This window comes from Salvelinus fontinalis, chromosome 16 (genome assembly GCF_029448725.1).
Source record: "Salvelinus fontinalis isolate EN_2023a chromosome 16, ASM2944872v1, whole genome shotgun sequence".
Lineage (NCBI taxonomy): Eukaryota > Metazoa > Chordata > Actinopteri > Salmoniformes > Salmonidae > Salvelinus > Salvelinus fontinalis.
The window spans coordinates 12,254,678-12,280,445 of record NC_074680.1 but is presented as its reverse complement, the minus strand read 5'-3'; the positions used below and the strand labels follow the sequence as shown (position 1 = coordinate 12,280,445).

Below are 25,768 nucleotides of genomic sequence, written 5' to 3'. Positions count from 1 at the left end.
GGTGAGAAGTAATGAGGTTTGTCACCTCTGAGTTGTGTCACCTCAGACACCTGCACAGCTACAGCAGACTTGCAACACTAGGTTATACTGGTATGTGTGCAGTGGGATAGCCAGGGACATGATGGGTATGATAGAACCTGGTTACATTTGCATTTCCATGACGTCTCTGTATGATTCTAGCACGACAACCCACACGTCACCTGTCTTCTTTATGAGCATTTGTTAGTCCACAAACACAGTGGTGTTGAGAGGGTAACACAAACACCAGGTAGACAGTTGTGACGTTTAACCTGGAAGCCTGCTTCCCTGTTTAAGGTATAGGACACACAAAATGGCCAAATACGTAGAGATTTCAGTTAGGCCTCTTCCCCTATATTCAGCCTCGGTATTTATCTGGACTCATAGGCCAAATATGATCTGATTCATAGACCAAATAGGTTGTTGGGAGGCAGACTATGTGTTGTGATAAACTGGCTGTGGGTGAGAGTGGGTGAGATGGTTGTGGGTGGGAGATATCGCTGAGAGTCAGGAGGATGTTGCCATCTCAATGTTTCCCTGTCTATCATTCCCAGACACACACACACACACACACACACACACACACACACACACACACACACACACACACACACACACACACACACACACACACACACACACACACACACACACACACACACGGCCATTGAGCCCCTCCTCTCTGGCTGCTCCTCTCCATGGAGAGGTCATCCTCTCGCCAGTTAATCACTTGTTTATTTAGTGCTTCTGGGGCCGCGATCAATTAACGCAGCGCCACGTTTATTTAAAATATCCTTTCTGTGTTCGCCAGGGCCCCTCGGATCGCACACTGCCCGATCACTCACCCCGCAAAGGTCCGCTTTTTAATCCGCCGCTCCCTCCCTCCCACCATCCCTCCACCCCTCTGTCTGTCCACTGCATAAATTATTCAAAGTTTTACTAATGGCTCCCATTTAGTGCAGGCCGACTGGCCTGGCATGCCAATGACGGGAGACTGCCCGACGGGAGGACCCTCTCTTTCGCGCTCTCTCTTTTTCTTCCTGCTCCTCACTGACGGATCTCCCCATACAAAACCATCTGTGTCATTTCATTAACCGCACCCCCGACGCTCTCTCTCTCCCTCCTACCCTCTCTCCCCCTGGCCGGGGTTCACCATGTTAGTGTGTCCATCTTCATGGAGCTGTCCCCTCCTGCATAGCCTAATGAAGTCAGGACCTCTCGGCACCACTGTAATTCAAGCGACTAGAGTTGGTGCAACACAACAATTTATCACTTGTCAGGAAGACACTTAAAGTTGTGCTGCTTAATAAGGGCATCCTGCGAGCCTGGGCAATTAGGAGGGAGCCGTTTGCATATTTACTAAATGCGGAGTGTCATTGCCACCACGGCCTGTTGCCTGCATGAATTATTATTATATCTGCAATAAACAGCTGGGTAATTATTACTGCCATAATCAGATAAATTCTCTCTGTAATGTTCTAACGTGGCAAAATCTTTTAACTCATCGCGGGCTGAGGGAAATTTATGGACTCGGAGTGGTGAGGCTGAGGGATTTTACTCTCTGTGTGGCGTCCCGGTTTTCGGCTCAAGGACATCCATGAAAGGAGATCTGGGAGGACCGGTCCTCCAGTTACACACTTCCTGACGCTACACCAGGGGTGTAGAGGAGGTCACGTACACACTGGCTTTGATTGGAGGGTTTTGTCTCCGTGTGAAAAGTCTGTTGCTCTCCAGTTCAGTCACTGACTCGTTAGGAAGTACTTCGCCACAGGAAGGAAAGTGATGAAAAAAATATTGCTTTTGGTTGTCATCACTTTTTTGTGTTTTTTGGGGGTTTTGGTATTTTTGTTGAAGTTGACACCTCACCCTGGAAATCCGCTGTTTCTTCTTGTTACAGGAGGGAATCTGTTGAATAAACAAACCTGGTTAACTTCTGTTCTGTGATTTGTTTTTTTTCTGGTTTTGTGGTTCTATATAATTGCAGTAAACTTGTCCTGTTGATGGCGATGATGTTGTGTGTCCTCTGCCGTGGTAGGGTTACAGGTTGGTCAGGGTTGAGGCCTTCTCTATTAGAGGTCATAGGTCAGAGGTCAATATATCGAGTCAGACACTGGAAGTTAATGGACTGCTGAAAATTCCCTCCCTGCCAGCTATTGAATTATTTAATTGGAACAATTAAAACAGCCAATCGGCTTGTACGGTCATTAAATATTTAGGAGAGCCAATTAGCTGCTCCGGTGTTGGCCTGGAGGACTGGTGGGCCGGCCTGCTACCCCACCCCGCTACCCCACAAAGCACCAGGCTATGATTTCCCCATCACCCCACTCTACCCGTACCCAGCTCTATGCCCCAAGATTTTAAATATAGATAAAGCAGCTGTATGCATGTGTTTATGCTGTAATACACTGTCATCATCGTCATAGTTTCAACAGGGACTACAGAACAGCTGCTGGGATCTGATAGTTCACATGCGCAACATGAAAAGGAGACTTGTGTTCCAAATACAGATCCAACACTGTTGATTTAGAAATGTTTTCATAGAAGTAGTATTTCCTTGACATCCTATTGGATCCTTTAAACAGGTTAAATGTTGTTAACAGTATTTTGTCAATGAGTTGTATGTATACTCACATGTTATATTTAATGACCTGTTTTTTATTTATATGCTTTGTCATTTATATACTTGTATGAAGAGGCCTATATGACTTTACAATGAAAATGTTCCCTGTTTCATCAAATCATATCAAGCTTTATTTAAACCACATTTACCAGTCTCGACACATACAGACATACAAAAACAAAGATTAACAATGTCTAACAGACAAGTACAAATTCTCATAAAAGACAGATTTGTAAGAATATATCACAAATATCTAGAACACCTAGTACAAATACGTTGTTGTACACTCTGACCACTGTAATATTTCTCTCCTATCTGATTTTCTTTCCTTAATTGCTAACTATCATGAAAGTGCTTCTACAGTTTAAGTTGAGCATGAGACAACTTTCCTAAAAGAGAGGTTAACCCCTAGAAAAGTGTTCTGCCTTACTTCTGCCCAGCTTTGACTGAACTTCTCTCCTGTGTGAGTTGAGTGTTGAGGACACGGAAAGGTCACGCGTGTTGGGCCGCTCCCGTGCTCCCCCCTCACCCCCCCCCCCCCCCCCCATGACCATCAGAAGTAATGAGGGTTGTATGTTCTCCTGCTCAGCCGTGACACAGATCGAGGTCCCTTCAGCCGTTACAAATCTGTTTGGCTTTTGTCCACTACACTGCAATTAATAATAAACCTGGGATATAGGGAGACAAAGGTCACCGACACAGCCACCAGCATACATCGATGCACACATGGGCACACACACACCAGTGGCCGGAGACGGTGGAAAAAGAAAGGGGAGAGAAACCTGAAACAGACTGTCCCACAACTTCATCTTTTCACATTAATAAGCAATTTCCCCTTCACCGGGTGGCCAAATGGGGGCCACGCTACTCTGCATATTTCATTTATTTTGTCATTTAATCTTGTGTGGAGGGAGGAATGAAAATGCTGCGACGCAAAGGGAAATGGTGGTGATTTTTAAATGTCAATACGGCGGTGTGTGTAGTAACCTTACGTTAGGACGGTATGAATATTCTCCTTTGTGAGCACATAATTGAAAACTGAGAGCAGCTTGGGAACGAAAGCCTGATGAGCAATGGTTACCTTTTTATATCTCGCGCTTGCTGATGAATTGGATGGGCTTTTCTTTTAGTCTAATGTCTTTGTGCGTTTGCGTGTGTGTGTGTGTGGGCGCGCATTGTCATGCCCGTTTTGTGTGCGCGCCTGTTTGACTGCGCCGTTGTGTTTGCGTGCGCGCGTGTGTATGTTTTAGTAATTGTTTCCGATTCCCCTTAAGTTATTACCCCACACAGTAACAGTGTGTGATTGTAAAATGAGATTGCGTATGGGCTTTTAATGTGTCCCATTTAGACAGCTCGGATAGCAGATGTCATGGAGCGCCTTGGCTATTCTGATGGAATATATTCATCATCCCACTGCCTGGCACACTGACGGCTTCACTCTCTCTCTCACTCAGTCTCTCTCTCCCTCTCTCTCCCTCTCTCTCTCCTTCTCTTTCTCTCCCTCCCTCTCTCTCTCCCCCTCTCTCTCTCTCCCTCTCTCCCCCCCTCTCTCTCTCTTTCTCTCTCTCTCTCTCTCTCCTCTCTCTCTCTCTCTCTCTCCCTCTCACCCCCCCCCCCCCCCCCCCTCTCTCTCTCTCTCTCGGCCCTGATTGGAGTCATTAGGCATGTGTTTCCTGCTAGAGGAGAGATCAGGGATTCGCTTGTAGCAAGAAACTCCCTGATCCCTGATCACTGTGTACTCAGTCTTTCTCCCTCACACACATCCGCGCGCACACACACACAAAACACACACACACACTCAAGCGGGTAAATGGTCACTAAACAAACTGCAAACTGCTGTGTGTGCGTGTGTGCGTGTGTGGGTGTGTGTAGGAGGGATCTGGAGGAGTTTTCAGAGTTCCAGACGAGAGAGAGGGAGCGTCTGGCCATGGAGAGAGAAGAGGAGGAGAAGACTGTCCAGGCTCAGAGGATGCACTTCCTACTCAGCACAAAGCAGGTACACACACACACACTGGATTCAGAGAGCCATGCCTACAGCCACTGCCACTGACAAGCCTTCATGTTCCTTTTAGCGGGGGTGGCGTTGGCAGTAATTGAGAAGGGGATGTATAATTTAGGGGGCACGTCCAGTAGCGCACGTGTGTGTGTGTGTGTGTGTGTGTGTGTTTGTGGGCTGTAGGCGGCTGTAGGTATCTGCTGAGTGGGAGGTTTACACGGCTGCTCTCTCCTGGCACCCCTGTGTGCTCATAATGAAGATGAAGTAGTGTGTTGCTGGTCAGTGGGTGTGGGTGGGTGTGTCTCCACCAGGTAGTCATTTCCTTGTTGCCTGTACACTCTTTTCGTCGTCATCGTCTTTCCATCAGATTCTGATGTCTGTGTCCGTCCGCCTGTCCACTTACCTGTCCTGCTTCCATAATCACCCTCACTCCGGTAAAGGAATGTTCACACGGGCGTCATGACAACCGTTGCCCGGGAGTCATTGGGTTTGAAAAGGACCAGAACTGTGACATTTGACCGAAGCTGTTAAAGATGGGGTATAAAAGAGGCTGATTGTGAGAGAGATAGTGAAGGAGAGAATGGACTCCATGGCGCTGGGCTGTGCGTATGGCGGGAGAGAGGAGGAGAAGGAAAGAGAGTGGAAGAGAGATGAACAAAAAAAGTGGAGGAGTATAAAAAAATAGTTAGCCAAATGTCTCTCTGTGGCACTCCGCTGTGGACACGGTGCGAGAGAGAGAGTAGAAGGAAATAGCTATAAGAAAATGAGAGTGAAGAGAGAGAGAGAATGTTTAGTGTCTCTGGGTGGTAGTGGGCTGTGCATATGGTCGCGGGACTCCTTTCCTCTCCACTGTCTGACCTTGTCACCAGGAAATGGATGGGTCTCCCACAGTTCATCCTTAACGCCAGCCACTCCGCTGGACACAAGTGGCCGCTCTGACATAGATTTACTTCCCCTGTTCAGGGGGTCAACATCATTGCTCTTCCCCAGCACAGGGCGGTGGCCAGTCGAGGTGGGTTCACAGTGTGTTACCCCCTGCTACGATGCTACACCACCCTACAAGTCCCTCTACCCACAGTGGCCAGAAACTAGCAGCTACATGCAAGCACACACACACACATTCCACCCTGCCCTGTCCCTCTTCAGTGGCCAGGCAAAAGTAGTAGCACGAAGGCAGTCCCACTCCTAGTCTGGCCTAAAAAAGGAAGTTATTAGCATATATAGTAGCTAGCTAGCAGAGCTCCTCAAAGCTTTGGTCTCCTAATTAAAGCAGAGCAGTGGATCAGTCTGATGTGAATAATTATTATTTCTCGGCCTGTCTGTCTGTCTGTGACCAATCTCTCTATTTGAAGGGATGCGAGTCTGAGGCTAGGGCTTGGACAATACGTTCTTAGTCTGTGTGAACTTACATTGGCCCTGTGTTGGAGTTATAGCTGGAGTGGCCAACTCTAATCCCGGAGGGACACTGTGCGTGCAGGCTTTTGTTCCTGCTCAGCACTAACACACTAGCAAACAGTCATTTGTTACAAAACATTTAATCACTTGGTAATTCTCTCTTTTCCTCATATGTCCAGTGTAACTGGTACAACTACTGTAAAGCGTAAGTAATGGCTGGTGCGTGGCAAAGTGTTACATTCATTTTCCTGTTTATTCTCCCGTGCTGTATTTGTAGATAATGCATTGGTTATACGATACTGTACATTCCCTGTCTTTCCCTTCACTCTATCCTGTTCTTCCTCTGCAGTGCCCTGGAGTATTCAACTCTCCATTCAGACCTGGGCCAGATGAAATGGAGCTGAGGCTCCGGAGGACCAAGCCCCTGCCACCCAGAAACTTTCCCAGGGACAGAGCCTCTCTCCTGGGTAACACCAGCCCCTCAGCCCCCTCCTTTCCGGGAGTCCCTAGAGCCTTTGGAGCCAAGCCCCTGCCTCCCATTCCCAGCAAGAAACCACAGGTGAGACATACTCAGCAATGAAAGGAAAGAGAAATATCATTGCACTATATTCCCAGTCTGGTAGTGTTATTAGTAACAGTATAGCAGTCAAGTATCAGTATAGGGCCAGTATAGTTGTCTTATTAGTATCATTATAGTAACAGTATAGCAGTAACGAGTTATATTAGTACCAGTATTGGTACCAGTATAGTGATCGTATTAGTATCTTGATATCAGTATAGCAGTCTTACTCGTAACAGTATTAGTACCAGTATATCAGTATTATTAGTAACAGTATTAGTAGCAGTATAGCAGTCTTACTAGTAACAGTATTAGTACTGTTATAGCAATCTAGCAGTAACAGTATTAGTAGCAGTATAGTAATCACATTAGTAACTTAGTAGCAGTATAGTAATCGTATTAGTAACTTAGTAGCAGTATAGTACTCGTATTAGTAACTTAGTAGCAGTATAGTAGTCGTATTAGTAACTTAGTGGCAGTATAGTAGTCATATTAGTAACTTAGTAGCAGTAGAGTAATCGTATTAGTAACTTAGTAGCAGTAGAGCAGACTTATTAGTAACTTAGTAGCAGTATAGGAATCGTATTAGTAACTTAGTAGCAGTAGAGCAGTCTTATTAGAAACGTAGTATCAGTATAGCAGTCCTAATAGTAACAGTATTAATACCAGTATAGCATTCTTTCTAGTTTAGTTTGTTTGCACAAATAGAAAGACAGTTTGTAACAGTATGTGCAAGAGGGGAAAAGGCCCAAAAGGGCTTAAATCACACAGATTCCGCAGTGTGGACAAACAAACAATAAAATAAAAACTAGACGCAAAAGAGACAGACAGTCAAGCTACTGCGGTGTAGAACTGTGATGGACAGTATGTGCCTCTTAATTTCTTTCTTAACAACGACAGGGATAGCTTGGCAAAATCAGGCGAGAATGAGTTCCAGATCATAGGGCCTCTATAGGTCCTTCAGAATTGAGAATTGGTTGTTCTTGAATATGGCTGATGTAGCTGTTGTCTGAATTATGGAATTAATATATATAAAAAATATCTAATGTATGATTTATGCGGTCATTTGCCTCATGTATTTCGTCAATTAAGTAAGTAACAGCCATGTAGCGAGAGAGATTTTCTGAAGCCATACTGATGTCTGTATAACAGACTTTCCTTGTTAAGATATTTGATAAATCTGTTTTGTGCACACTTCTCAACCCAAAAAATTATCGCTGGCAAAATTTGTATAGAAGTAGTAACATTATTAGTATAGAAGTCTTACTAGGAAATTAGTAACAGTACTACTACTAGTATAGCAGTATATCTGTAAAGTCTCAGGCCTCTTAGAGGAAACAGATGTGTTCACTGACTTCCTCTGACTGGTCCAATCAGGCTCCAGAGATGGGGATAACAAAGTGTCATAGCAATTATCGGAGGAGCTCTCCCCCTGGTGAGGATGATGAAAGGGGGCGCGTGGTGCCGTGAGATGATTCTTTAAACTCCCCTTAAAAAAGAATGATATCATTAAAACATGGCGGCGTGTCTCTCGCGGGGCCACTGGAAGACGTTTAGACCCTCCGATCCAGGCAGATCAGCAGGTCCTGTCAGCCCAAGCTGCTGCTATTAAAGTGAGCCCATCAAACCAGGCCTCCGCCAGGGAATACTCCGCCATTTAAAACAGCCTTGATGAAGAATTCTTTAAGTACCCCTGGATTCCGGCGTGTCATCTCGTCCAGCTGTGAGAAAGATTTGATGAGAAGCGTTTGCCATTTGTGTTATTTACGGTCCAAGGCTTTTATGGTAACTGGTTCCTATTATTGGTTTCTATTAATGTAAAACATAAGTGAGCAGAAATGAGGCGTGGATCATCTCTTTTTATTAGCCCAGAGTCCCTCACCCCGGGCACTGAGATGGTGCACACACACACACACACACACACACACACACACACACACACGCATACACATAGAGACATGCACGCACACACTCTTATGCACACCCTGCTCCGGCTCCATCTGGCTCTTGCTAACAGGAATTCATTATAGAAGGCTGGGATGTCTAGCACTGCTCCATGGATGAGATGAGCCTATATTATTTATCTGTGTTTTACCCTCGCTAAGGACAGGGTTCACCCCCATTTCCTCTCCTCCCTCCGCCTCATCCCTCTCTTTTATCTCTCCCTCTTTCTCTCTCCTCCCCCCCACGCTCTTTCTATTGCTTCCTACCACTGCCTCTACCAACCTCTCTGTCTCCTTCCCTCCTTCCCTTTATCTTTCCCAGTCTCTCCCTTTGTCTTATTGTCACCCTTTTCTCTTTACTTCTCTCCCTCCCTCTCTTTCTCTCCCTCCCTCCCTCCCTCTCGCTCCCTCTCTTCCTCTTTCTTTCCCTCCCTGTGTTTCCCAGTGTTCTTGGTGTGTGTGTTCTCCAGTAGTGTGAGTCCTGGCCTGTCCCCAGTGTGATAACATCAGTGGTGATGGATAGGTGGAGGTGGTTGTTTGGGAAGTGTTTGGGTCTGGTCAGGCCAGGGTGCTGATCCTGTGGTGATAGGACCAAGGACAGGGGCTCCCTGCTAGCTACTCTCCCCAACCAACCAACAGCAACAACAGCTGAAGGTCACTCCACTAAACAACAGCTACCGAACAACACAACCACATTGAGAGAAGTTACAGGACTAAGGAAAGTTAAAGGACTATGGGAAGTTAGTGGAGACAAGGGGAAGTTACTAAACTAGACTAAGGAAAGTTACTTAACTACACAAAGAAAAGGTACTTAACCAAACTAAAGAAAGTTATTCAACTAGACTAAGGAAAGTTACTTAACTACACACAGGAAAGTTACTTAACCAAACTAAAGAAAGTTACTAAACTAGACTAAGGAAAGCTACTTAACTACACAAAGAAAAGGTACTTAACCAAACTAAAGAAAGTTACTAAACTAGACTAAGGAAAGTTACTTAACTACACACAGGAAAGTTACTTAACTAGAATAAAGAAAGTTACTAAACTTGACTAAGGAAAGTTACTAAACTAGAATAAAGAAAGCTACTTAACTACACAAAGGAAAGCTACTTAACTAGACTAAAGAAAGTTACAAAACTAGACTAAGGAAAGTTACTTAACTACACACAGGAAAGTTACTAAACTACACACAGGAAAGTTACTAAACTAGACTAAGGGAAGTTACTTAACTACACAAAGAAAAGGTACTTAACCAAACTAAAGAAAGTAATTTAACTACACGAAGGAAAGTTACCAAACTACACAAAGGAAAGTTACTTAACTAGAATAAAGAATGCTACTTAACTACACAAAGAAAAGGTACTTAACCAAACTAAAGAAAGTTACTAAACTAGACTAAGGAAAGTTACTAAACTAGAATAAAGAAAGCTACTTAACTACACAAAGAAAAGGTACTTAACCAAACTAAAGAAAGTTACTAAACTAGACTAAGGAAAGTTACTTAACCAAACTAAAGAAAGTGATTTAACTACACAAAGGAAAGTTACTAAACTACACAAAGGAAAGTTACTTAACCAGAATAAAGAAAGCTACTTAACTAGACTAAGGAAAGCTACTTAACTAGACTAAGGAAAGCTACTTAACTAGACTAAGGAAAGTTACTTAACTACACAAAGGAAAGTTACTTAAACAGAATAAAGAAAGCTACTTAACTAGACTAAGGACAGTTACTTAACCAAACTAAAGAAAGTCATTTAACTACACAAAGGAAAGTTACTAAACTACACAAAGGAAAGTTACTTAACTAGAATAAAGAAAGCTACTTAACTACACAAAGGAAAGTTACTTAACTAGACTAAGGAAAGTTACTAAACTAGACTAAGAAAAGTTAGTAAACTAAACTAAGGAAAGTTACTGTAGATTAAGGAAAGTTACTGTAGATTAAGGAAAGTTACTGTAGACTAAGGAAAGTTACTAAACTACACGAAGGAAAGTTACTAAACTACACAATGGAATGTTTCTTAACTAGACTAAGGAAAGTTACTAAACTACACAAAGGAAAGTTACTTAACTAGAATAAAGAAAGCTACTTAACTACACAAAGAAAAGGTACTTAACCAAACTAAAGAAAGTTACTAAACTAGACTAAGGAAAGTTACTAAACTAGACTAAGGAAAGTTACTAAACTAGACTAAGGAAAGTTACTTAACTACACAAAGGAAAGTTACTTAACTAGAATAAAGAAAGCTACTTAACTACACAAAGAAAAGGTACTTAACCAAACTAAAGAAAGTTACTAAACTAGACTAAGGAAAGTTACTAAACTACACAAAGGAAAGTTACTTAACTAGAATAAAGAAAGCTACTTAACTACACAAAGAAAAGGTACTTAACCAAACTAAAGAAAGTTACTTAACTAGACTAAGGAAAGTTACTAAACTACACAAAGAAAAGGTACTTAACTAGACTAAAGAAAGTTACTAAACTAGACTAAGGAAAGTTACTTAACTAGAATAAAGAAAGCTACTTAACTACACAAAGGAAAGCTACTTAACTAGACTAAGGAAAGGTACTTAACCAAACTAAAGAAAGTTACTAAACTAGACAAAGGAAAGTTACTAAACTACACAAAGGAAAGTTACTTAACTAGAATAAAGAAAGCTACTTAACTACACAAAGGAAAGCTACTTAACTAGACTAAGGAATGTTATTTAACTACACAAAGGAAAGTTACTAAACTAGAATAAAGAAAGCTACTTAACTACACAAAGGAAAGTTACTAAACTACACGAAGGAAAGTTACTAAACTAGACTAAGAAAAGTTAGTAAACTAAACTAAGGAAAGTTACTGTAGATTAAGGAAAGTTACTGTAGACTAAGGAAAGTTACTAAACTGAGGAAAGAGACTGTAGACTACGGATAGTTACTAAACTAAGGAAAGTTACTGTAGACTAACGAAAGTTACTAAGCTAAGGAAAGTTACTAAGCTAAGGAAAGTTACTAAACTTTAGTAACCAAGGAAAGTTACAAAACTAGTCCAAGACTAAAGAAAGTTACTAATTAGATGAAGGAATTAGACTGAATTGGCTGTGGATTTACTGCTAAGCCATAACTACCTGTGGGGGGGGGCGTATCAGAGAGAGAGAAGAAAGAGTGACAGAGAATGATAGAAAGAGTTGGAGAAATAGAAAGAGGGATAGAGAGAAAGAGATGGAGAATGATGCAGAGAAAAGGAGAGCGAGCCGGGAGAGGATGAGGGAGAGACTAGAGACAAAGTGCCTCTGATTAAGATGTCAGTTCTTAACACTGCAGGGCTTCTGACTTCCATTGCAGCATGTTTGATCAATGGAAAATGTTTTGAATGTTGGGAATGTATTTGTCATGCCCGCTAGTGTCTGTATAATGGCTTCCCCATCTTTCTCCTGTGTGTTAGGGTCCGTTCCGTGAGCCAGCGGAGGTGTGGGCTCAGAGACAGCGTGGTCTCGAGCCGTCTCTGAGAGTCCAGACCTCCATCTCTGACCTGGAGCAGGCCCAGGACCAGCTACGCTCTGAAGAATGGAGAAACCGCACCATGGAGACCATGTAAGTACACACGAACACAGATGCAGCCTTTTGTCCTAATGGATAGCTACTTTTCATCACATGAAAAAGGGCTTTACAGTGTGTGTGTGGATAATGGACTTCATCCACCTCCTGTGTGTGTGTGTGGCTCACACCTGAGCCTTTTGGGGAGACTGACAGTGCAACAGCAGCACTACAGCGACAGCAGCACTACAGCGACAGCAGCATCACTACAGCGACAGCAGCATCACTACAGCGACAGCAGCATCACTACAGCGACAGCAGCATCACTACAGCGACAGCAGCATCACTACAGCGACAGCAGCATCACTACAGCGACAGCAGCAGCACTACAGCGACAGCAGCATCACTACAGCGACAGCAGCATCACTACAGCGACAGCAGCAGCACTACAGCGACAGCAGCATCACTACAGCGACAGCAGCATCACTACAGCGACAGCAGCAGCACTACAGCGACAGCAGCAGCACTACAGCGACAGCAGCATCACTACAGCGACAGCAGCAGCACTACAGCGACAGCAGCATCACTACAGCGACAGCAGCATCACTACAGCGACAGCAGCATCACTACAGCGACAGCAGCATCACTACAGCGACAGCAGCAGCACTACAGCGACAGCAGCATCACTACAGCGACAGCAGCATCACTACAGCGACAGCAGCATCACTACAGCGACAGCAGCATCACTACAGCGACAGCAGCATCACTACAGCGACAGCAGCATCACTACAGCGACAGCAGCAGCACTACAGCGACAGCAGCATCACTACAGCGACAGCAGCATCACTACAGCGACAGCAGCATCACTACAGCGACAGCAGCATCACTACAGCGACAGCAGCATCACTACAGCGACAGCAGCATCACTACAGCGACAGCAGCATCACTACAGCGACAGCAGCATCACTACAGCGACAGCAGCAGCACTACAGCGACAGCAGCATCACTACAGCGACAGCAGCATCACTACAGCGACAGCAGCATCACTACAGCGACAGCAGCATCACTACAGCGACAGCAGCATCACTACAGCGACAGCAGCATCACTACAGCGACAGCAGCATCACTACAGCGACAGCAGCATCACTACAGCGACAGCAGCATCACTACAGCGTCTGAAGTATCACTACAGCGACAGCAGCATCACTACAGCGTCTGAAGTATCAGAACACATTCCTTCCACAACAGAACATAATCACAGTATAACAGGGGATTATCATCACCCCATTTTAGACTAGAAGGGCTGTTTAACTCTGTAGTTTAATTACCAGCTCACTGTGTTATATGCAGACTATATTCAAACACAACCCCATTACCACAGCACACACACACACACACACACACACTCACATGAATGCATGATCCTACACACACACTATGCACACAGAAACACCACAGATAGTTAATGTGGGAATCCAATTATTCTCGATATGTGTGTGCGAGCGTGTGTGTGTGTGTGTGTGTGTGCGTCTGTTCGTGGGCAAAGAGAGATGCCATTAACCCCCTGTTTGATCCACCAGCCGCCAACACACACAGTCATTTCAACTAGACGTTTCAAGGGACCACACTGAACTTGCCTGCGTACCCTCCTTGTCTCCCCCACTCTCTCTCCCTTTCCAGTTGAATGTGTCTCTAATGAGTTATCAGACTCTCCAGTGTAGCGTGATGATGATGGTTTTGGGGGGGGGGGGGTAAACAGTTCAAGTGGCTGAGGTGACAACTTCACATCTGAAGAGAACACTGTTACAGTACTGTAGGTCTGTAACGGGTGAATAGGGTTACCGTAACACGCTGGTTTGTTTCACAGGCAGGTTTACGTTTATTTTCATAAGTCTTGTCTTGGAGGCAGAACAGAGCGATTTCCCCTTCAAGTCAAAATTGGCTATATTGTAAAAATGTGTGTGCTTTTTGGTCTTAATTTAAGTTTAGGGTTGGGCATTAGGGTTAGCAGTGTGGTTAATGTTAGGGTTAGGGTTGCACATTTTGGGGAATATTCAGAGCTGGAAACTTTCCGTGGGAATTAATGGGAATATGATGATTAAATCCCACGGAAAGTTGGGATCAAATGATTAAATCCTTCCAAAATATATATTTTTAAACTATTTAGTTTACGAATTGAACTTTAATTAAATGAGTTGACTCTTCACATGGGATGATTTCACTGAACAACAAAAGAAAGGGAATATTGAATGATCCCCAATGATCCATCGCATCTCCCAAAAACATTTTCAACATACATCTGTAAAATGATAGTCTAGAAACTAAAGCTTTGGTTATCTTCCTCCCGGGCTTCCATGTCTTCTCCCCGGACCTCCTCAATGTCCACCTCTTGAACATCAGACTCTGAGGCCTCATCTTCACTGTCACTTTCCAACCTAGTAGAAGGATGGCTCGTCGTCAGGCTCAAAAAGCCTCAAATTTGCCCGGATGGCCACCAATTTTTGAAACCTTGTATTGTTTAGCCTGTTGCGTGCTTGGGTGTGTGTGTTCCTAAACAAGGACCAGTTGCGCTCTGATGCGGCTGATGTTGGTGGGATTTGGAGGATGGAGGCAACAGGGGAAAGAGCCTCAGATTCACAAAGTCCCTTCCACCAGGTGGCTGATGAGATATGTTGGCACCATTTCCATTTTGCATCTCCATCCCAAAGCCCTTGGAAGTGTACTTCACCAGACTGCCAAGAACCTTGCCCTCATCCAGGCCAAGGTGGCGAGACACGGTAGTGATGACACCATAGGCCTTGTTGATCTCTGCACCAGACAGGATGCTCTTGCCAGCATACTTGGGGTCCAACATGTACGCTGCGGCATGTATGGGCTTCAGGCAGAAGTCTTCACACTTTTTGATGTATTTCAGAACTGCAGTTTTCTCTGATTGGAGCAACAGTGAAGTGGGCAGGGCAGTACGGATTTCTTCTCTTACATCTGCAAGCAGAGTCTGAACATCCGACAGGATGGCATTGTCTCCCTCAATCCGTGCAATGGCTACTGCTATAGGTTTCAGGAGTTTCAGGCTGCTTACCACTCTCCCAAAATACATCATCCAGGAGGATCCTCTTGATGGGGCTGTGCATATCGGAAGATATGTCAAACAAGATGACAACACCACCCCAACGGGTGTTGCTGAGCAGCTTCAATGTGGTGCTCTTATTCTTCTCACTTTGCTTGGTGAGGTAGATTGCTGGTATAACTTGATGACCTGTTACATACCTAACCATTTTCTTGGCTCTCTTGTAGAGTGTATCCATTGTTTTCAGTGCCATGATGTCCTTGAGGAGCAGATTCAGTGCATGAGCAGCACTGCCAATGGGCGTGATGTTAGGGTAGGACTCCTCCACTTTAGACCAAGCAGCCTTCATGTTTGCACCATTGTCTGTCACCAATGCAAATACCTTCTGTGGTCCATGGTCATTGATGACTGCCTTCAGGTCATCTGCATTATAGAGACCGGTGTGTCTGTTGTCCCTTGTGTCTGTGCTCTTGTAGAATACTGGTTGAGGGGTGGAGATGATGTAGTTAATTATTCATTGCCCACAAACATTCGACCACCTATCAGAGATGATTGCAATACAGTCTGTTTCTCTATGATTTGCTTGACATTCACTTGAACTCTGTTGAACTCTGCATCCAGCAAATGAGTAGATAAAGCATGTCTGGTTGGAGGGGTGTATGCTGGGCGAAGAACATTCAGAAATCTCTTCCAATACACATTGCCTGTGAACATCAGAGGTGAACCAGTTGCATACACAGCTCGAGCAAGACATTCATCAGTATTTCTCTGACTACGTTCCTCCATTGAGTCAAAAAAACTTCTGATTCCGGGAGGACCATGAGCTGTTGCTATCGAATAAGGTGTCCGATTCAGCATTGTCACCTTGAATTAAAAGTAGAGGGACTTTTGTCAGCGGTTGCTTGTTGTGAGCGCTGAGAGAACTTTATGCACTTGGCCAGATGATTCTGCATCTAAGTTGCATTCTTCACATATGATTTGGCACAGTATGTGCAAATGTACAGAGCTTTTCCTTCTACATTATCTGCAGTGAAATGTCTTCACACATCAGATAGTCCCCGTGGCATTTTCCTGTAAAGATTAGAAAAAAATGAGTAAAAAAAAAACATACAATTCCATGTACAGATAAATAGTTAACCTTTCTAGCGCAGGCGTTCCTTGACAACATTCCGCTGAAAAGGCAGCACGGGAAATTCAAAAATATTTTTGGGAAATATGTAACTTTCACACATTAACAAGTCCAATACAGCAAATGAAAGATAAACATCTTGTTAATCTACCCATCGTGTCCGATTTCAAAAAGGCTTTACAGCGAAAGCATAACATATGATAATGTTAGTTCAGAGCCAAGTCAAAAAAACACAGACATTTTACAGCCAAAGATAGGAGTAAAAAAAAGCAGAATAATAGATCAAATTAATCACTAACCTTTGATGATCTTCATCAGATGACACTCATAGGACATCATGTTACACAATACATGTATGTTTTGTTCGATAATGTGCATATTTATATCCAAAAATCTCAGTTTACATTGGCGCGTTACGTGCAGTAATGTTTTGATTCCAAAACAGCCGGTGATCTTGCAGATAGCCACAGAAATCCCAGAAATACTCATAATAAACATCGATAAAAGATACAAGTGTTATTCACAGAATTAAAGATAAACTTCTCCTTAATGCAACCGCTGTGTCACATTTCAAAAAACTTTACGGAAAAAGCATCATCTGAGTACGGCGCTCAGAGCCCAATCCAGCCAAATCCAGCCAAAGAAATTTCCTCCATGTTGGAGTCAACAGAAGTTAGAAATAACATGATAAATATTCACTTACCTTTGATGATCTTCATCAGAATGCACTCCCAGGAATCCCAGTTCGACAATAAATGACTGATTTGTTCCATAAAGTTCCATAAAGTGCATCATTTATGTCCAAATAGCCACTGGTTGTTAGCGTGTTCAGCCCAGTAATCCATCTTCATGAGCACTAGGTCCAGACAAAAACTCCGTTACAGGTCGTAGAAACATATCAAATGATGTATGGAATCAATCTTTAGGATGTTTTTAACATAAATCATCAATAAAGTTCCAACCGGAGAATTCCATCGTCTGTAGCAAAGCACTGGAACGAGAGGTAACTCTGTCGTGAGCGCGCATCACGAGCCTGAGACACTCTGCCAGACCACTGACTCAAACAGGTCTCATGAGCCCCTCCTTTATAGCAGAAGCCTGAAACAAGTTTCTAAAGACGGTTGACATCTAGTGGAAGCCTTAGGAAGTGCAACTTGACCCCTTAGACACTGTGTATTTGGTAGACCAAGCTTTGAAAAACTACAAACCTCAGATTTCCCACTTCCTGGTTGGATTTTTCTCAGGTTTTCGCCTGCCATATGAGTTCTGTTTTACTCACAGACATCATTCAAACAGTTTTAGAAACTTCAGAGTGTTTTTTATCCAATACTACTAATAATATGCATATATTAGCAGCTGGGACAGAGTAGCAGGCAGTTTACTCTGGGCACGCATTTCATGCAAAAGTGAAAATGCTGCCCCCTAAACAACTCCTTTGTAAGATAAATGTGTTAAATGAAACATGTATGGAAACATGTGAATTAACACTCCTCAGTTAACAGGCTCAAGCAAGCTAAAACCCACATGGTAGCAAAAACTAACTAGCAGAAATTGTTAACAAGTAAAAAAAATATTTAATCACTCTTTGCTGTAAGCTACTATTTACTAGTTAAAAAAAATTAATGTAGGTCATATAAAATATATTCACCCCACCAAGTATTGTAATCAAAACTTACCAGAAAGCATGCAGTCCTTGGCTCAGACAGTGTAGTAGTGTGGGCTCAATAGCATCTCATTAGTGTGCAAGATCTTGAGAATCAGCTGTACATGTGATGGAAGAATGCATTGTGCATGCAGAGGGTTGCAATTCCATTGAATTGGGGATAGTTTAACCAAAATATGCCACAAGACCTAGAATTGCCTTATGTGTATCTCACAAAAAAAGGTTCACTGTTATGAGCTAACTTTTTTGATGAATTTAAGCAAAATTCTCAAAATTCCAGGACTTAACTTCCCATTCTGGAAATTTACCGGAAAGTTTCCGAGCCTTTGCAACCCTAGTTAAGGTTAAGGTTGGGGTTAGGTTTCAAATCAGATTTTATGACTTTGTGTCTCTGCCAGCTAGTGACCACTCTGCAGAGCTGCCTCCAGAACAAGATTCATGACAAACAAAACGCTTCACTAATGCTAGTGGGTCATTGTCTTCAGTACATGCTCAGATGGGAGTGTATACATATGGCCACTCATTGAACAGGATGTTACCAAATGAAGACTACGGAATACAAGCTATAGTACAGGACAAGTGAGCTCTGCCTAGACCCAGAGAAGACAAAGAGACTGGAGATTTGAGAAAGAAAGCGATGCAGTCCTTTCGTACCCTGGTCACACACAGCCTAAAGTATCTGAGAGTCCAGGTTTAACAGGCACATTATCAGTCTCAGTTGACTGAAACAACACAGTTTACACACACACACACACACACACACACACACACACACACACACACACACACACACACACACACACACACACACACACACACACACACACACACACACACACACACACACACACACACACACACACACACACACACACACACACACACACACACATCTGTCTCAGTTGACTGAAACAGCACAGTTTATGTAGTCACCCACAGACACGGGAGACTGATCAACTCAACAACCTCCCCCTGCTCCCCTCTCTCTCTCTCTCTCTCTCTCTCTCTTTCATTTTCCTAACCTCACCCTCTCCCTCTGCCGGTTTTTGGTGGCAGCGTCTGTGTGTGTGTGTATGCGTGTGTGCTCGTATGCCCATGTGTGTGTGCATGTATGCCCATGTGTGTGTGAATGCGTGTGTGTGTAAATGTGTATGTGTGTGTTGTCACCGGGGCCGGCAGCTCGGCCTCAGCCCAAAGATCCCTGGTGAGGAGTCAAACTTTCCTTAATGGCCCTGAATGAATAAAAACTAGCCTATTAAAAGGCAATCGGGAGGCAATAAGAGCTGTGAGTGGAACCAGCCGGCGAGGCGAGCTGCGCCCGGGCCCAGTGCAGCCTGGGACATTGGGGCCACATTAATATCACGCCGCTGATGTCCCTCCCATGTGCACATTAGCTAGGACTGCTGGGTAATCTGTCTTGTAGGGTCTCTGGTGGCCACAGAGTGTCTTTGCCGCCTTGGCTGTGTTTGTGTTTGTGTGTAGACGTGTGTGTGCGCGTGCAGTACCATCGCTTAAACTGACCAATTCCAGGCTTGTCATGCCACCTTGTGTGGTGTACACGTCCCTCTCTCTTCCTTGTCTCTCTATAAATATGTATAGTAGGAAATTAGTTCACTAGCTCTTGAATACATCACACTAGTGATAGATGTTGATTATGTATTTGCTACATGCATTATATTATTGGCAAACACAATTTCCACACAGACTGACATGTTCATGTAAGTACTATTTTATTTAACTGGGCAAGCCAGTTAAGAACAAATTCTTATTAACAATGACGGCCTACCCCGGCCAAACCATAATCTGGATGACGCTGGGCCAATTGTGCGCCGCCCTATGGGACTCCCAATCACGGCCAGTCGTGATACAGACTGGAATCGAACCAGGATCTGTAGTGACTCTAGCACTGAGATACAGTGCCTTAGACCGCTGCGCCACTTGTGAGCCCACTATACATACGCCAACGCCACTATACATACACCAAAGCTACTATACATACGCCAACGCCACTATACATACGCCAATGCCACTCTACATACGCCAAAGCTACTATACATACGCCAACGCCACTATACATACGCCAACGCCACTATACATACGCCAACGCCACTATACATACGCCAACGCCACTATACATACGCCAACGCCACTATACATACGCCAACGCCACTATACATACGCCAACGCCACTATACATACGCCAAAGCTACTATACATACGCCAAAGCTACTATACATACAGCAAAGCTACTATACATACGCCAACGTCACTATACATACGCCAACGCCACTATACATACGCCAAAGCTACTATACATACACCAACGCCACTATACATACGCCAAAGCTACTATACATACACCAACGTTACTATACATACGCCAACGCCACTATACATACGCCAAAGCTACTATACATACGCCAACGCCACTATACATACGCCAACTCTACTATACATACGCCAACTCTACCATACATATGCCAACGCCACTATACATACGCCAACTCTACTATACATACGCCAACTCTACTATACATACGCCAACTCTACTATACATACGCCAACTCTACTATACATACGCCAACTCTACTATACATACGCCAACTCTACCATACATACGCCAACTCTACCATACATACGCCAACTCTACCATACATACGCCAACTCTACCATACATACGCCAACTCTACCATACATACGCCAACTCTACTATACATACGCCAACTCTACCATACATACGCCAACTCTACCATACATACGCCAACTCTACCATACATACGCCAACTCTACCATACATACGCCAACTCTACCATACATACGCCAACTCTACCATACATACGCCAACTCTACCATACATACGCCAACTCTACCATACATACGCCAACTCTACCATACATACGCCAACTCTACTATACATATGCCAACTCTACCATACATACTCCAACTCTACCATACATACGCCAACTCTACCATACATACGCCAACTCTACCATACATACGCCAACTCTACCATACATACGCCAACTCTACCATACATACGCCAACTCTACTATACATACGCCAACTCTACCATACATACGCCAACTCTACTATACATACGCCAACTCTACTATACATACTCCAACTCTACCATACATACGCCAACTCTACCATACATACGCCAACTCTACCATACATACGCCAACTCTACTATACATACGCCAACTCTACTATACATACGCCAACTCTACTATACATACGCCAACTCTACCATACATACGCCAACTCTACCATACATACGCCAACTCTACCATACATACGCCAACTCTACTATACATACGCCAACTCTACCATACATACGCCAAAGCCACTATACATACGCCAAAGCTACTATACATACGCCAACTCTACTATACATACGCCAACTCTACTATACATACGCCAACTCTACCATGCATACGCCAACTCTACCATGCATACGCCAACTCTACCATACATACGCCAACTCTACCATACATACGCCAACTCTACAATACATACGCCAACTCTACCATACATACGCCAACTCTACCATACATACGCCAACTCTACTATACATACGCCAACTCTACCATACATACGCCAACTCTACCATACATACGCCAACTCTCCATACATACGCCAACTCTACTATACATACGCCAACTCTACTATACATACGCCAACTCTACCATACATACGCCAACTCTACTAAACATACGCGAACTCTACAAAACATACGCCAACTCTAAAAAAGTCAACGTGGAAAGTGTATCTATTGAGTAGGGTTTTAATACAAACCCAGCTAGCACATTTGGTTCCTTGACAGTTGTGGGAATGTAAGATTTTGGTTTCCCATTGCTTCTGTGAACGAAGTCATAAGTTTTCTAACCGGTAACATTTTTAAACGTTCTGAGAACGGAAGTGATTATTTTGCTTGTTCTGGGAACATACATTTTTAGGTTGCAGGGAGGTCCTAAGAACGTTTTACTATTTTTCCCTGAGAATATTTTTCAGTAAAATGTTGAATAACATGTTAGTTTAGGTTAACTGCTTTGAGCTCAGATAGGACACTTGGAAATTAATTTGCTTAGGTATTAATCATGCAAACCTATTTATTTTTTTAATCTGGCACTTGCGTCAGTGAGATTCAAACATTTGAACTTCTGCTCTTTATCCATATAATTAGTACACTGCGCCACCAGGATGGCAAGCAGGTCACCTGTAATAAAAATCAGTATTTGGTGTCCATCCATGTCTGAGGAGGTCGGAAGATGACTTGGACACTGACCACTAGGGGCAACAGTAAGTAATGGAGTCCAGGTGAGTCCGGTGAAGTGCTGGTGCGACTAACGATGGCGACAGGTGTGTAATGATTAGCAGCCTGGCGCCCTCGAGTGCCAGAGAGGGGAAGCGGGAGCAGACGTGACAGTACCCCCCCCCCCACCCCCCTCAAGGGGAGCCACCTAGCGTCCTACCTGGGCGAGCCTGACGGGCCGAGGCGTGGGAGCCCGACGAGCCAGCTGAGGCATGGCGTGGGAGCCTGTCGAGCCAAGCAAGGCTTGTGAGCATCTCGAGCCGGACCGAACATCACCAACAAAAAACTCCCTGATGCTTCCAATTGTGGTGTCTGCATTCTGTAACGGTTCCGTAACTACAGACGCTGTGAGATGGGAAGCAAGTATAGGGTGAGGATTTAATAATAAATAGACATGAAACTAAACAAGAACAGTGTCTGGACAAGAGAAACAAAACAACATCAGTGCAGATATGGGAATGAAACTGAGGGAGTGACAGATATAGGGGAGGTAATCAATGATGTGATGGAATCCAGGTGAGTCCGATGAAGCACTGGCGCGCGTAATGATGGTGACAGGTGTGCGTAATGATGAGCAGCCTGGCAACCTCGAGCGCCAGAGAGGGGGAGCGGTGGCAGATGTGACAATCTAATTCTGACGTGAGACTACGAGAGTTTGTAAAGGATGGGTCTAGCATACCATGTTTTTTTTTTATCATACAAAGCTGTTCATTAAAGTCGATTCAAACAGACCCATTTCAAAGGAAACAAGCACCCACCTGAACAAACTGAACTTCTTATGGCTGCAGGGGCAGTATTGAGTAGCTTGGATGAAAGGTGCCCAGAGTAAACGGCCTGCTCCTCAGTCCCAGTTACTAATATATGCATATTATTATTAGTATTGGATAGAAAACACTCTGAAGTTTCTAAAACGGTTTGAATTATGTCTGTGAGTATAACAGAACTCATATGGCAGGGAAAACCCTGAGAAAAAATCCAAACAGGAAGTGAGAATTCTGAGAGTGGTCGATGTTAAAGTCATTGCCTATTCAATTCCCTGTAATATATGGATCTGTTTGCACTTCCTACGCCTTCCACTAGATGTCGACAGTCAGTAGAACGTGGAATGAAGCTTAAGCTGTGTTGTGGGACCGGATGGGAGGTGTTTGAGTCAGTGGCTGGCAGGGTGCCAGTTAATTTTATCTCTATTTCTGCTTTTTGTGAAAGCTATCTTTCGCTGGAAAAATGGCTGTGCTTATTGTGGTTTGGTGGTGACCTAACATAATCGTTTGTAGTGCTTTCGCTGAAAAGCATATTTGAAATCAGACACTTTGGTGGGATTAACAACAAGATTACCTTTAAAATGATATAAGACACATGTATGTCTAAGGAATTTTAATGATGAGATTTCTGTTGTTTGAATCGGCGCCCTGCACTTTCACTGGCTGTTGTCATATCATCCCGGTAACGGGATTGCAGCCATAAGAGGTTTTAACAAGATAGAGGCTATAGAGAGTTTGTTGGCGCTGATAACAGAATGTGTATGTTTTTAAATAACATACTTATAACGTTATTTGAATGTTACTAATGTTTTCTTGTAGTTTTTATGGAAAGTGTTCTTAATGTTCTGAGAACATTACTTTAAACAGAACCATGAGGAAACCTGTATGAAACGATATGCTGAATTACTGAAACCACCTAAAAAACATATGGTCCTCAGAACGTTATGTGCTAGCTGGGTATCCTGCACCATTCCCAGAACTTCGTGGGAAAGTTGTTTGAAAAATAACCATAGGACAACCACACTCTCACCAAGCTCTAAGAAACATATGGTCCTCAGAACGTTATGTGCTAGCTGGGTATCCTGCACCATTCCCAGAACTTCGTGGGAAAGTTGTTTGAAAAATAACCATAGGACAACCACACTCTCACCAAGCTCTAAGAAACATATGGTCCTCAGAACGTTATGTGCTAGCTGGGTATCCTGCACCATTCCCAGAACTTCGTGGGAAAGTTGTTTGAAAAATAACCATAGGACAACCACACTCTCACCAAGCTCTAAGAAACATATGATTCTCAGAACGTTATGTGCTAGCTGGGTAGTGCCTAGGTAGCGTTTTTGTTTGTTTGTTTGTTTGTTTAGTGATGTACTCAAGTTGACCCCCCCCCCCACACACACACACACACACACCTAGTGCACAGGATAAATATTCCCCCAAGCAATGTGTCTGGGGTGTAATTTACAAAATCAACCTGATGGAAATGAACAGCTGGCTTTTCTCCTCGGCAATAGCGATTTACTCTGAACACCAGAAAACAACAAAAAACAACCACACACACACCTCCTAACTCTTATATGTAGTGATAAGCTCTGCAGACAAGAAGTCCCATTTGGCTGCAAAAACACACACTATAGAGCAGGGCTGGGCAACTCCAGTCCTCGGGGGCCTGATTGGTGTCACACTTTGTCTCCGTCCCTAGCAAACACAGCTGATTAATCAAATTGCATTCTAAACTGAACATCATGATTAGGTGATCATTGGAGTCAGGTGTGTTAGCTGGGGCTGGGGCAAAACTGTGACACCAATCAGACCCCCAAGGACTGGAATTGCCCACCCCTGCTATAGAGGCTCTTTGAGTGTGTGGGCGGAATTTGGATGGAAATCAGACGTGTGTGTGTGTGTTTCCTGGGTCATTTCCACTGTGTGGTCCAAAGCAGAGATACAGAGAGACATAAGACAAGGCCTACTGGACCAGTAGGCATTCGTGTAATTTCAGACTGGGATGGAGATGAAGAGAGGACCCTGCCATCATGGAGGGAAGCGGGATGAAGGGATGGAGGGAAGCGGGATGAAAGGATAGAGGGATCGAATAGGAGGCCCATACTGAATGTTGTGTCTAGGAATTGTCTTAGAGATGGGGCTTAGGTTTACAGAGATTAGACTGTATATTGTTTTGAAGGTGCACTGGATTCTTTCGAAAACATTATTGTCGACGTTGTTGACATGAGACTTCATAGGTCCTCTCCTTCTCTCCAGGTTCCAGCCGTTCTCTAAGGTCCATCAGAACAGGAGTTATGAGAGGATGCTCCACACCACCTCTTCCTTCCAGCCTGTCCCCTACGGGACCAAATACTTCAGAGAGGAACACCAGGAGGACCTGCAGGGGAAACAGGTACCAATGTTGTTTTCTTTGTGTGTGTGTTTTCCGCCTGGGAATTCCTGTTCTTCTCACATCATCCTCTATGCATTGTGTATTATTCAAGTCAACCTTTTTTGTTGTTGGACATCCCGCTATCTTTTTAACTATATTGTTATTTGAGATATGAGTCCGTTCAATATCTGAAGACACACACAGCCTCAGTTTAAGAAACAACACTCGCTTTTACCATGGAGAGCACTCTAACACAACCTCCCAACTTCAGCTATACACATTTGTCAAACCTGACAGCAATTTAATAAATCCATGCACTCTCTCACGCGCAAATGCACACACACACACACACAATCACAACCCACACATACGCCCTGGCCACAGTCAAACCCCCCCCCCCCCCCCC

At 43.9% G+C, this 25,768-nt stretch overlaps 1 protein-coding gene across 1 annotated transcript in view; it reads left to right on the top strand.

Annotated features, from left to right (window-relative positions):
- spata17 (spermatogenesis associated 17) overlaps positions 1 to 25,768 on the top strand; it is a 55,824-nt gene that overhangs the window by 7,182 nt on the left and 22,874 nt on the right. The window contains exons 6-9 of the mRNA XM_055864406.1: positions 4,511 to 4,634; positions 6,379 to 6,588; positions 11,965 to 12,113; positions 25,248 to 25,383. Of these exons, the coding sequence (XP_055720381.1) occupies positions 4,511 to 4,634; positions 6,379 to 6,588; positions 11,965 to 12,113; positions 25,248 to 25,383 (619 nt within the window). The remainder of the gene's footprint in view (positions 1 to 4,510; positions 4,635 to 6,378; positions 6,589 to 11,964; positions 12,114 to 25,247; positions 25,384 to 25,768) is intronic.